The following is a 14027-nucleotide window of genomic DNA, read 5'->3' as shown; positions in this document are numbered from 1 at the left end:
CTTGCAGATTATGCTCTGGATACTCGCCACAGAATAAGGTGGAAGAAAGCCACAGTAATACACTGCAGCAAGTTCAAATATGAAAGACTATTCATGGAATCAGCCTCAGCTCTTAGGAACATGCCAAACCTCAAGAAATCTAGATGCATGAGACTGCCCCAAATTTGGGAAACATACATCAGAAGAACTTCGGCCAGGGGACACCATCAGGACTTTAGGAAAATGGTAGCTTCCTCGCTTCGTTTCTCATTTGCTGTTATGTAATACTTGCGTGCATGTGTCTTTATCTTAAGTTCCCATGAAGATGGCAATGTGACGTTGCTGAATTATTGGAAAGTATATGTTAAAGTTGATTTAATTTATATTTCTAGTGTATGCTGTCAATTCCTTAAGTATTAATTATCAAGTCTCTGTTATTATGACATGCCTTTGAAAATAATCAAAGCAATAGCAGAACCACATCAGAATAATCATGCAAGAGTATTGGTTAATGGATATATGGCATGTGTTTGAGAGAAGAATAAAATTATACAGGTGTGATGAGCAGGGCCAGTTTTATCATCAGGCGAACCTAGGCAATCGCCTAGGAGTGCTAAGACTTATTTAAGATGTAATAATTTTCTTGCTACACAGATATTAGGAGTAATCATATATGTATATAAATGTATTGGTTTTGATTAATAAATTCTTTTAATGTTCATAATGATATTATTTTTATAAATATCCACATGTGTATGTGTGGTTGTGTGAGTATGGCAAAATATATATAGAGAGACAATGTATAGGGGCGGCTAAATTTTCTTTGATTAAGGGCGTCAGGTACTCTCGGACCAGCCCTGGTGATGGGTTGCATTTGAATGGCTTTGGAGTGAGTTTTTCCTATTTTTACTGGAGCTCTTTAAGGAGATTCTTGGTCCCAATATATTTTTATTATTACCCTTGATTATGTATTCAGACTAAGAGGAAATAGGTATGGAATATCTCCCAAAAATTCAGCAGGAGAAGTCCACATAAACAGTTTCTGTATTTAGATAATGTTGTACTGATTCTAACTGCCCCAAAACTACCTAGACTACCTAGATAATTTATGTAAAAATGCAGAACTGATTGGGTTGGCAGACAATAGAAGTAAAACTAAAGTTCTAAAGAACAAGGTAGAAATAAATATTAAGTTAAATGACCACATTCTTGAAGAAGTAAATGATTTTCAGTACACTGGTTATACATCGTTACTCTGACATAGTGAAGAGAAAACACAAAGCTCTTCAATTCCATAAAAGTCTAACTAATATCTAGAAATCGAATCTAATCACTATAAATCTAATGACATTCCTAATACTGTCATTCTTGAAGAAAAGCAGCAAATATCCCTAATAAAAACCATTCAAAAACATCATTTGAGATGGTTGGGACACCAACTTATTCATCCACCTTCACAACATTTAGTGCTCCATACAGGCCAACTAATGAACACAGAGGAGGAAGACTAAGAAAACAATTTTGGCAATACATAAGCAAACTTCTTTTTGAAGATAAGGCTCATGATTCATTATTATTATTATTATTATTAACATTTGACCTCCATGGAGTCAGAAACTCATCGTGGGAGGTACTCACTATTGCATATAATGCTCATCCAACTGCATCTTAAACTGATTCAATGTGTCCACATCCACAACACACTCAGGCAATGCATTCCACTCACCAACCACCCTCCATGCAAAGAACCTGCTTTTCACTCCTTTGCTTACACCCTCCTTATACAGTTTCCAGCAATGGCCTCTTGTTCTACTCCCCTCACCCATGCTATGAAAAATCTCTACCTGATAACAACCCCTGACCAGCTTATATGTCTCAATCATATCCCCCCCTTCTCTTCCTCCTTTTCACAAGGCTCTGCAACTTACATTCTCTCAATCTGTCCTCGTACTCCACATTCCAAAGACCATGACTACCTTTGTGAATCTTCTCTGTACCCTTTCCAATATATCCTCGTCATCATGAAAACCAAATTTGTGCACAATAATCCATATGAAGCCTGATCAAGGCCTTATACAATGGAATCATAACCTCTCTATTTCATCAGACATTTACTATTTGGCACAAAACAGAGCAACTTGGCTCACTTTCATTTAATAAACTATATCTCTATGAATTTTTGTTAATAATGATGATGTTTCATATGTGTATGTGTATGTGTATTCTTCTACATCCATGAGATCCCTTTGGAATATACCCTCTGAACCTCAACTGCCCAGTGATGCACCCAGGGAGGGGGCAAGAAGCCCTGCCCTTCAACGAAAAAGGAAAAAAAAAAAACACTAGAAAAATTTCCCAAAATATTTTCCTAATTAATTTTTTTAAAAAATTTATGTTATGTTGTGTCTTCTATTTCTATACTACTTATGAATTAGCAAACATTGCAGATGCTCAGTCATAGGTCATATGCGATGTGTTGTGTGTATTCTCAAATCATCTACTTAACTCGTCCCCCCCCCACCCCAAGATTAAATCCTGAGTGTGCTACTGCAACTGTCTATCTGGCATTATGTCCAAATCCCCTAGACTCATCAATTTTCATAGTATCATTTGATATCATATACAGCTTGTAATCTTTCTATCCGAAAGAGCATAATCTTACAAATTGTTACATTAAACTGGCAACCATTATACTTTTAGCGATAGTGTCAGGCTCTTTACATTATCATGCATCATCTTTAAATACTCTTATATTAAAATTATGGAGGCAACTACTGTATTAGAGTAATAACTTCACTTTAATATAAACCAAAATAATTACCCAATGTTTCAACCTTCACATCAAGGTCAAAATCTGGAGTACACATATGCATGCACTAAGAGACAAGCTACACCACAATTATTATTATTATTATTATTATTATTATTATTATTATGGGCAACTCCAAGGAGTCCCTAGACTCATCGAGGAAGGCCCTAAACATCATGTCAAGAACAACTATTCACTATCCACACAGTATCTATCATACTTCATCAAGAACAACTATTCGACATTCACACAGTATCTATCATACTTCACCTTGAATTCATTCACAGTCATGGCACCCCACAACAGACTCTGGCAGCTTATTCCACTCATTCACCACTCCCCAAGTAAAAAACCTAGCTCTAACACCCTTTTTAACCACACTCTTGCCCAGTTTCCATGGATGGCCCCTAGTCCTTCCACCACCACCAGTCCTGTTTTGAAAAATATCCTCTGAATTAATCTTATAGAAACCTTCAGTAATTTGAATGTCTCAATCATATCACCCCTTTTCTGCCTATCAACTAATTTCTGCAACCCACAAATCTTCAACCTGTTCTCATAAGCTTCATTCCATAGACCTGCTATCATCTTGGTTACTCGTATCTGGATTCTCTCCACCTCCTCCCCATCCTCAGATACCTGCTGATTTTATTCCATACACTGCTGACATCTTTCTCTTGCAATATGTTCTGTCATGGGACTGCTGCAAGCTCACTCCGAAGCTTGTTATAATTGCCTAACCTGTAGTTTCATATATACCCCTTCTTAAGAGCCAATTGGAGGTAACGAGGACACCTTACTTATTCATATATCCTCTGAACCAATGACTAGGTACAAATATAGTGATATGCCATTTACTAAAAAGTACTTTAATAATGTGACTCCAGCTATAGAGCTGCTTCAAGTATCTTGGTGGGTGTTGTTCCCATGTTTCACAACATCGCATACTATGGTGCCACATGATAGATTGATGTTTGAGTTGGATTTGGATATAGAGTAAGCAGATTAGACTGGTAATAATTGGCTTTTTGTTATATATCAGAGACAGTTGTATGTAGGAGAGCAGAATTGGAGAGTAGTAAGGGTTGCAAGTGGAGAGCCAAAAGCTTCAGTGCTGGCACCATTACTGTTCAGTCTTTATGTCAATAATAGTGCTACCTGACTTTAGGGAGATATTTAGGCATTTTCAGATGGCATGAAGACTTGGGAGGTTACTAGTAATTGTGCTGATGTTTTGTCTCTTCAAGAGGATTTATTATTATTATTATTAACATCCGACCTCTATGGAGTCAGAGACTCATCATAGGAGGTACACACTATCACACACAATGCTCATCCAATGAATTAAATAACTGAAATGTGAGCAGATGAGATGAATGAGGTTATCAGTTTAATGCTGCTAAATGTAAGGTTTTGAAATTTGGGATCCACAAAATGGAATGCTACATACTTGTTTGTTGAGTTATATTGAAAGAAGTGGACATAATGCAAAGGTTGTGAAGATAATGATGAGACTGCTGTAGTATTGAGGAGGACATTGATCAGCAGAGATAAAGGAATGGTGGAGGATATGACTGAGATATTTAAGCTGTTGAGATGTATTTACTGGAGGGAAGGAACAAGGAAAATTGGGCCATCTCTGGAAGCTGCAAAAGGAAGTAGCATAAAAAGGTAAGGAGCAAGTTTTTGGCATGAAGAGTAGTAGGAGAATGGAATGCATTATCTGAGAGGATGGCGAGAATGCAAAAAGGGGATGATTTTAAGGAGTAGTATGCTTATGACCCTATTGAGATAAAAATAATATTAATAATAATAAATGATAATAATAACTTTTTTACAGATTCTATTACCAAATCAAGTCCTTCTTCGTTGTATTTATTGTAATGAAAGCTATTTTTCTTATATCATTTTTTGAAAGAAATCCTCAAACATATTTTTAGAAAACAGTCTAGTATACGGGAAGACAATTATATATCATAAACAACAAATTACACAATAACCAAAGTTGTGTAATTTGTTGTTTATAGTCATGCTACAGGTACCTTTAAATAATAAATTTAGTTTAATCCTTTATCCAAGTGTGAGCAAACAAAGTTTGTGCCTGAAAGTATCTTCAGGACTGGGGTAAGGTGGTACAACACCAGGCGACTCCTTGCAAAGGTGGAGCAAGCTTACATCACTCCTATCTCAGTATCTCCCATAATGCAAAACACATCTCCTTGCGGATATGTATGATGTTATGCATTAAGGGAAGGGCCACTACCCAGACTAGTTTTGACCTTTATTGAGATCTCTTCAGTGGGAGCCAGGCGCATATGTGGAGATACCAGGCAGAAGCAGTAGCAAGGTCATCTCCACCTATAGGAGTTGCCAAAAGGTGTGCCACCTTTTTTTTTATTAAATTGCTCTGGATTTGGAGAAAGATGATGAAAGTTTATTTTTCACTGTTAGGCTATAATAAATTTAGTTTAATCCTTTATCCAAGTGTGAGCAAATAAAGTTTGCCATGTTTGCTCACACTTGGATAAAGGATTAAACTAAATTTATTATAGTCTAACCAAGTGAAAAATAAACTTTCAACATCAGGTACCTTTAAAGATCAGAATTACATAACATAAATCCAAAAATTCCAAATACTATATATTGCTTGAAAAATGATCTAACCCTGCAATAACTGGTGGCAATGACCCATTGTGCATGACTGGTTTCCTTTCTTTCCACTATATAATGAGTAATTTTGCTGCCACCATCATAACTAGGAGGTCTCCAGATCAATGAAGCTGTATGCTGAGTAATATCTGATACTTCCAGTGGGGGCTGTGGTGGTCCTGGAAGTCCTAATAATGTGTTGAAAAATAGGATTAATTAATTAATTGGGAATAAAGCTTATACACAAAAGCATAAGCAATGTGAAATTTAATTATATATATATATAATTGCCAATTATATAATTGAATTGCTGACTCAATGAACCTACTACTTCCATTCATCATTCATTTCTGTTATGATGAGTAGCCTTCCCTATATGTTTTATCTGAGTACTACAACCTCTAGCTTTTCCAAAAGGATATCAACAGATTACTTTTTTATTTTCTCTGGATCCCTTCCCACATAGGGCACTGATTTGATACAGGTCTTGTGATCAGTATACCCACATGCACACACAAATTAAAACAACCTGTAATGGTCTTCCTGAACAGAGAAGTTCTAGAGGTAGCCAGTGAGCTGAAATACTTAGGAGTAACAATAGATGAAAAATTTACCTTCAATAAGTACATCTCATATGTTGCCTAAAAAAGCTTACAAGTAGTACACCTCCTAGCTAAGTCTGAAAAGATTAAGTGAGGATTAGGCCAACGAGCACTGAAAACAATATATATATATATATATATATATATATATCGGAGCTATAATACCATTGGTATCTTATGCTGCACCTGCCTGGAAACATATACTAAAATTAAAGATAAACTGACAAAAATGAAACTAAACAGAGTTCAAGCCATTATAGCCATATGTATAATTAAGGATACAGGACAATATCTTTCGAGGCAGCTTGCATTATTGCAGCTCTAACACTGATCTACCTGAAAATACAAGAATTATCTCTTATATATGACATCACTTCCAGAAGATATAATGAAAGTTACAACACTGATCCAAATTGCTACGAACGCCCACTTCACTAAAGCAGGTGGCCTCACCCAGCAAAGAGAACATACATTAAGGAGAAGGAAAGCTCTGAAGGCGACGATTTCCAAATATACACTGACGGAAGCAAAACTGAAGGGAACATTGGTTGTTCTTTCATTGCATACAACAGACAGTCCATTATACAGTAATGCTGTTCTAGACTGCATTCTCTCTCTATCTCTCTCTCTGTTCCAAAAGAGAGAATGCAGTTTAGAGCAGAACAACTTGTTATTATTATTATTATTACCACGGGCTACTCCAGGAGTCCTTAGACTCATCAAGGGAGGCCCTAAACATCATGTTCACACAGCTGTTCAACATTCTCACAGTATCTATCATACCTTGCCTTGAACTCGCTCACTGTCATAGCACCCACAACAGACTCTGGCAGCTTATTCCACTCATTTACCACTCTAAAAGTAAAGAACCCAGCTCTAATACCCCTGCTAACCACGCTCTTGCCCAGCTTCCATGGGTGTCCCCTAGTTCTCCCATCACCAGTCCTGATCTCAAAATTATCCTCTGAATTAATCCTATAGAATCCTTTTAGCAATTTGAATGTCTCAATCATATCTCCCCTTTTCTGCCTATCAACTAGTTTCTGCAACCCACAAATCTACAACCTGTTCTCATATGGTTCATTCCATAGACCTGCTATCATCTTAGTCACTCGCCTCTGGATCCTCTCAACCTCCTCCCCATCAAGAAGGAACCGAGGTGACCAAATCTGGGCACAATAGTCGAGATGAGGTCTTATCAGGGCTCGGTACAGAGGTACAATAACTTGTTTTTCTCTGCTCGTCAAGGTATTTTTCAACAACAAAGTGAGTTGATGAGCTGATTTAGCTACTTTCGCAATGTGCCCCCTAAACTTCATCTCCCTATCCACCAACACTCCCAAGTCCCTGGCCTCATCAATCTCTTGGAGTACAGTTCCACCAATGTGGTATACTGCTGCTAATCTTTTCACTCCGAAATGCATAACCTTACATTTTGTCACATTAAATTGACATCCATTCTCCTTAGTCCAGAACTCCAATCTATCTAAGTCATCTTGCAAGACTTTGACATCTTCTGCATTCACTATCGCCCTACCCAACTTTCCATCATCAGCGAACAAATGAACTGTCCCACTTAGACCTTTCCCTATATCGTTAATGAACAGATTAAACAGCAGTGGTCCAAGAACAGAACCCTGTGGCACACCACTAGTCACAGGCCGTTTTTTGGACTCTACTCCTGAATAAACTACTCTTTGATATCTCTCCATCAACCACCCAGCTATCCATCTCACCAACCCTATATCCATTCCCATATGTTGTAGTTTACGGATTAGAATTCCATGTGGTATCCTGTCAAACGCCTTTGCCAGGTCCAGCAGTATCACTGTAAACCCATTTCCTTTTATCCAGTTCAGCCGTCACCTTGTTATAAAACTTGAGCAAGTTACTGAGGCATGATCTACCCCTTCACAAAGCCATGCTGTCCTCTGTACAGTATCTCATTTTCATCAATCCATTCCTGTATTTTTCCCTTGACTACTTTCTCCAAGACCTTGACAACGACTCCTGATATGCTGATCGGTCGGTAATTTGCAACCATAGTCTTGGATCCTCCTTTATGCAGTGAAACTATTTTCCCCTCTTTCCACGCCTTCGGGACTAAGCCAGACCTGAGACTCAGATTAAACAACATGGTCAAGGGCACTGATAATTCCTTAGCCGCTTCACGCAAGACCCGTGCCGGTATACCATCCAATCCCACAGATGTATTCACATTAAGGTTCTGTAATAGACTATTCACCTCCACTTCATTCATCAAAATTCCCATATAAACTAATGGTTCCTTCATTTTTTCAACGTCACCACCTGGATGATATACTTTTGCAAAGTGCGCGCTCAGTAACTCCACTATATCGACTGGTTCAGTGAACTCTTTACCATCGTCATTCCTTAAAATCATTTTGCCATGTACAGTTTTTTTCTTGCTTGCAGCATATTGAAAGCACTGTTTGGGATTCTCTTTTGCTTGCATAGCTAGTTTTCTTTCATAATCGGCTTTTGCTGTTTTTACCACACTCGTTACCCTTCTGGCCTGCACTTTATACCTTTCGTGTGACTGCAGGTCACCCCTTTCTTTAAATTCCCTCCATAGTTGTTTCTTTTTTTGCAGCTCAAGCTTAATGGTGTTATTCATCCATTCAACCCCTCCTTGTTTCACTATTCGGACCTTAGGTATACAATCAACCATAACCTCCTGTAAATGCTCTTTGATCACTTCCCATGCTCTATCGACGTCCAGCCCTTGCAGTTGTACATGCCATGGCACTGATCCAAGCAATCTCCTAAGCTTGTCATACTTGCCAGCACGGTAATTCCACATATACCCTGTCTTAATCACAAATTTCACACCTTTAGCCACCTCCCAGGTCAAGACCTTATGATCACTCTCACCAATAGGTGACAACATGGTTATATTCATTACAGTCAAATTCTCAGATACTATTACCAGGTCAAGCACTCTCACACCCCTAGTATTTTCAATTACATGCTGTTTCAGATAGTTATCCCTTAATAATTGAATAAAATCCATTTCCTTCCTCACATGTGTCCTCTCCTCCTTCCAATCAATGTTACCATAGTTGAAATCCCCCATAATAATTACCCTCCTTCCACTCATTTCATCAATTTGTTTATGCATACCATCTCCACCATCTATTCCATCACCTGGTCTATAGTAGCACCCAACTGTATATTTTATTCTGCCAGTATCAATCTCACACCAAATAGCCTCAAATGAGCTCCTTTCACTATCCTGCAATACTTCAATTCTCCTTGGCTGCAGTTCATCAGCTATCATCAATAACACCCCTCCCCCAATTTTATTCTCTCTGTCCCTCCTAAACATACTATAACCTACACATTCTATCCCACTAACTATATCATCTTCCGTCAGCCATGTTTCACTAATGCCAATAACCTGTGGCCAGGAAGTTCAGTCACTTACAGTTGTTATAGTTCAGTCACTTACATATCTCCAGGAATTAGAACTCAACACTCTCATCAAAAGACAGCAAATTTACAGTGATAGTAGGAGCACTATAGACGGCATAAAAAACCGGAACAACCATATAGCATTAATAGAACAAACAAGAAATCTCACTCTAGAGGGATAGAAAATTGAGTTCTGCTGGGTGAACGCACATACTGGGGAAGCAGGAAACAAGAGCGCTGACCAGCTGGCTAAAGAAGCAGCTAGAAATGAACAGCTAGAAACCCCAAAAGTACTCAAAATCTGCTATAAAAACACTTGCAGAAGAGAAAAGCCTAGACATGTGGGAAGAAGAATGGAAAACATCAAAAAATGGATCAACAACAAAAGAATTCTTGCCAAACATCAGATGTAGACTCTAGCTGAAAAAACATGCCATTTCTCCACGTTTAACAACACTGCTAACAGGACATGGAAAACTAAGACACACATATTCCATATCCTGGAATCACCATTATGCATTTGTAATCCACACCTTCAACAGACTATTGACCACATACTTTACAACTGTCAGCTATTGGACTCCATCCAGATGACCCTAATACAACACATCATCACTTCCGGAGACAAGTGACCAGTGTAAAAACAGAGACTTATCAAAAAGTATTACTCAGAATTAATTAAATTTGCCAATAAGATCAACGCTTCTAGTCCTTGAAATCTAACATAATTACTGATATTGTGTGAATTATATAGTGTTAATCTATGTATATATAAAAATATAAATGTAGATATGAAAATTGATACAGAAATATAAATACAGATGTTAATCAGTACTTGCAAGCTACATGTAATATAAGCATTATATGCAATGGAGCATGTAGGAATAAATTACCTCCTGGTAGGGTTACTATTGGGAGGAAAACGCACGCACGCACGCGCACGCGCACACACACACACACACACACACACACACACACTTTCGTGTATCTAGTAAAGGTTTTTGGCAACTGAATATGTGATTAGCACCGTAAGTAATTTATTTTATGCTAGAAGAAAATAAAATAACTGGTAACTATGACCTGATGCAATTAGCGGCACCCTGTATTCTGATGGATGTTTGCTTTAGGTGTGGATTTACAAAAAAAAGAAAAGAAATTCATAGATGCAAAGGTACAGATATCATCAATTACAAGATATCATTGAAACAAGAATGCAGCTATTTGAATTAAACTCTATGCCCATGTTATCATAGTAATGGAAGTTAAAATAAGTAGTTTAGTACTAGTTATATAGAGGAATAGCAGAAGGAAAATTAAATAAGTGTTGCATGACCAAAGGATAATGAGTAAGTGACATGGTCCTACCTCAATTCTGTCATGGTGATTATCACAACTTTTCAGCACACCATCGTAAATATACACACACACACGCACACACACACACACACACACATATTATAGAATGTAAACTTTATAAGTGTGCATGAATATAAATGGATATGTTCATTTGACTAATTCCCATTTCAGTCATATAAATACCCCCCCCCCCAACACATACACACAGAAATCTCTCAGTTATAATTGCTTTGAGAAATTACTGATCTGCTGATTGGTTTACTAAGGGCAGATTAATTGAATTCAGAGAAAAGATGATATAGTAGTCTATTCAATGACTGGATAATTTAGGGTTCGGTTATTTGCAGGTTGGATAATTGAGAGATGTTTGTGTAGCAGTTTTATGTAGTTCAAAATATTTCTGTATTATTATTATTCAAGCCTCCATGGAGTCAAAAGACTCATCGTGGGAGGTCCTTCCTAAGAAACACAAAGTCTATCATACCACTCCTTGAACTCATTGACTGTTCTTGCTCTCACCGCTTTATCAGGCAATGCATTCAATGGTTCAACACCCTCCATGCAAAGAAACCATTCCTCACCCTCTTGCTCACAGTTTCCTTTTGTAACTATCAGGGATGGCCCTTGTCCTCACTCCATCCCGCTGTTCAACCAAGCGAAAGAACTCCCACCTCTCAACAGTTTAAGACTCAATCATATCACCTCTCCTTCTTCTATCCACCAAACTCTACAGTCCACATTCCCTCAGCTGATCCTCATAATTAACATTGTACAGTCCTGAAATCATCTTTGTAATCGCATCTGTACCCTTCCCAAAGTTAATTTATTTCCTTCAAATCCTGGGGACCAAATTTGAGAACAATAGTCTAAGTTTGGTCTGATCAGGGTCTTATACAATGGAATGATAACTCTCTTATCTCTGCAGGTCAGCGTTCTGCTCTGTATTGCAGGCAACAATCCTGTGGGTTACCTTCACACCTTTGAAATATGTTCCCTGAATTTCAGTTTTTTATCAATCATCATCCCCCAGATTTCATGTCTCCTCTACTTCCTCCAGTACAGCTCCTCCAATTGAGTATGCAGCCTCCCATCGATGCATCCCAAACTTCAAGACTTTATGTTTTGCTGCATTAAACCGATACCCCTATTCATTGGCCCATCTGTCTAGTTTATTCAAATCCTCTTGCAGGGCTGCCACATCTGCAATATTACTAATAACTTTCCCAGCTTCACATCATCTGCAAACAACTGAATGTCTCCCTACAATCCATTGACAATGTCATTGATATAAAGGTTAAACAATACAGGTCCCAGTACTGAGCACTCTGGGACTCCACTTGTAAACTTCTGCCTCCTTGATATTGCCTCACCATTTACAACTCTCTGATACCTATCAGACAGCAATCCTGAACTCAGTTGACAAACCCGACAACTAAACCCATGTGTTGCAACTTAAATATCAGCTTATCATAATATTCTTTCATAATTTCCCACACACTAATGATATCCCGGCCTTCCAATTCCTCCTTCCATGAAACTTACCCAAGTTGATGTCTTAGATTATTATAATCGCCTGCCTTATAATTCCACATACGTTCCCGTCTCTTTGCTACTCCTGCATATCTATTCATTTTTCAAGTCAAAACATGGTCACTCTCTCCAACTGGTGGGAGAGATGTCATCTCAGTTATTATCAACTCCTCTGATGCTATAACCAAATCCAAATCTCTTGAACCTCTTGTTCCCTTCATTCTATTACATGTCGCCTAAGACACTTGTCCCTCAAGGATTCTAGAAATTCCATTCCCTTATTGCTACATTCATCTTCCTCTCCCCAGTTTATACTACTGTAATTAAAATCTCCCATAACAAGCATTCTTCTTGTACTTGCCAAACTCAACTGTCTAGACATTTCCTGGTCCTCACCCTCTGTACTCCTGGGTCTGTAGCAACACCCCACTAAATATCCTGTCTTGTCCACCTCTACCTCACACCATATGTTTTCAAAATCATTAGTGTCACTGCCTTCCACAGTCTCCACTCTTAGAGGACATAGGTCATCACTTATCATAAGCAGTACTCTACCACCACGCTTTTCCTTCCTATCCTGCCGAAAAATGCTGTACCCAGTGACTTCTATTCCTGTTATTATATCCTCTTCTGTCAACCACGTCGCAGTGATCCCAATAATTTTTGGCTAGGCTGATGCTATCAGCAACACCACTTAATCTCCTTTTTTTTCTGGATACTCCTGGCATTAGCATAAAGCATAAAAATGTCACTGCTTCTATACCTATCATTATCTCCTCCAGACTCCACTGGACCTGTTACCTGATGTCATCCCCCCTTCTCCCAAGCACCCATTCCCATAATAGGCCATCCCTACTATCATCCACCCTGGGAATTCTAATTTCCCAGCATTGACTCACCTACTCGTTCAGAAAACAGCAATCTCTCCAGATGACTATGTCCTTCCTCATTCAAATGCAAGTGGTCTCTCGCATACAGTTTGTTTCTATCTTCAAATGCCCTCCAAGCATCCACATATTCCAATCTTATCTTCGGACACATTCTGGCTATTATGCTCTTCATTATTACTGCTCTTCTGCTTAGTTCATCATTATCATACCTGGGTAACACACACACACACACATACACTATCTTTCCTCTCTGCGTTTTCTTTTGTACAACCTCAAATATGAATCTTAGATCTCTCGCCACCCGATTTACATTGCCTCTCAACAGCATATATGTTTATTTCAATTAATGTTCTTGATTACGATGTTAGAAACATAGATGCCACTAAAACTTCAACTCTATATGGTGCTGCTACTTGGAAAGGAATGCATTAATTCAAGTTCTGTATAAATAATAAAACATCTTATGTATACTAATAAAAATTAAAAAGAAAAATTAATTCTACATTACTATCCCAATAAACAACAAATTACATGATAACCACAGTAATTAACTTTAATGAAATGAAAGTACAGATATTTCTTACTGAAAATAACAGCACATTATCAGTGCATAGAAACAAGCAAATCAAAGAAACAGGATTGGTAATTGGTAATAACTGGTTAATAGATTGTTGTAATGTACCTCGTATTTCCATTTCTTTGATTTGCTTGCTTTCAAAGCAAGTTAATTTCAGCACGAAATATCTTTACTTTCATTTCATTAAAATTAATTACTGT

General features: G+C 37.9%; 1 protein-coding gene across 5 annotated transcripts in view; it reads right to left on the bottom strand.

Annotated features, from left to right (window-relative positions):
* LOC150108743 (twitchin-like) overlaps positions 1-14027 on the bottom strand; it is a 2666638-nt gene that overhangs the window by 534952 nt on the left and 2117659 nt on the right. For all 5 annotated transcript variants that reach the window (XM_090390962.1, XM_090390961.1, XM_090390964.1 and 2 more), the window contains one exon: positions 5453-5625. In XM_090390962.1, the coding sequence (XP_090247088.1) occupies positions 5453-5625 (173 nt within the window). The remainder of the gene's footprint in view (positions 1-5452; positions 5626-14027) is intronic.

The sequence above is a fragment of the Typopeltis vanoorti genome, chromosome 3 (genome assembly GCF_054136105.1).
Source record: "Typopeltis vanoorti isolate ZY-2024b chromosome 3, IOZ_Tvanoo_1.0, whole genome shotgun sequence".
NCBI classification, from domain to species: domain Eukaryota; kingdom Metazoa; phylum Arthropoda; class Arachnida; order Uropygi; family Thelyphonidae; genus Typopeltis; species Typopeltis vanoorti.
This window is presented reverse-complemented; position numbering and strand designations above follow the sequence as displayed.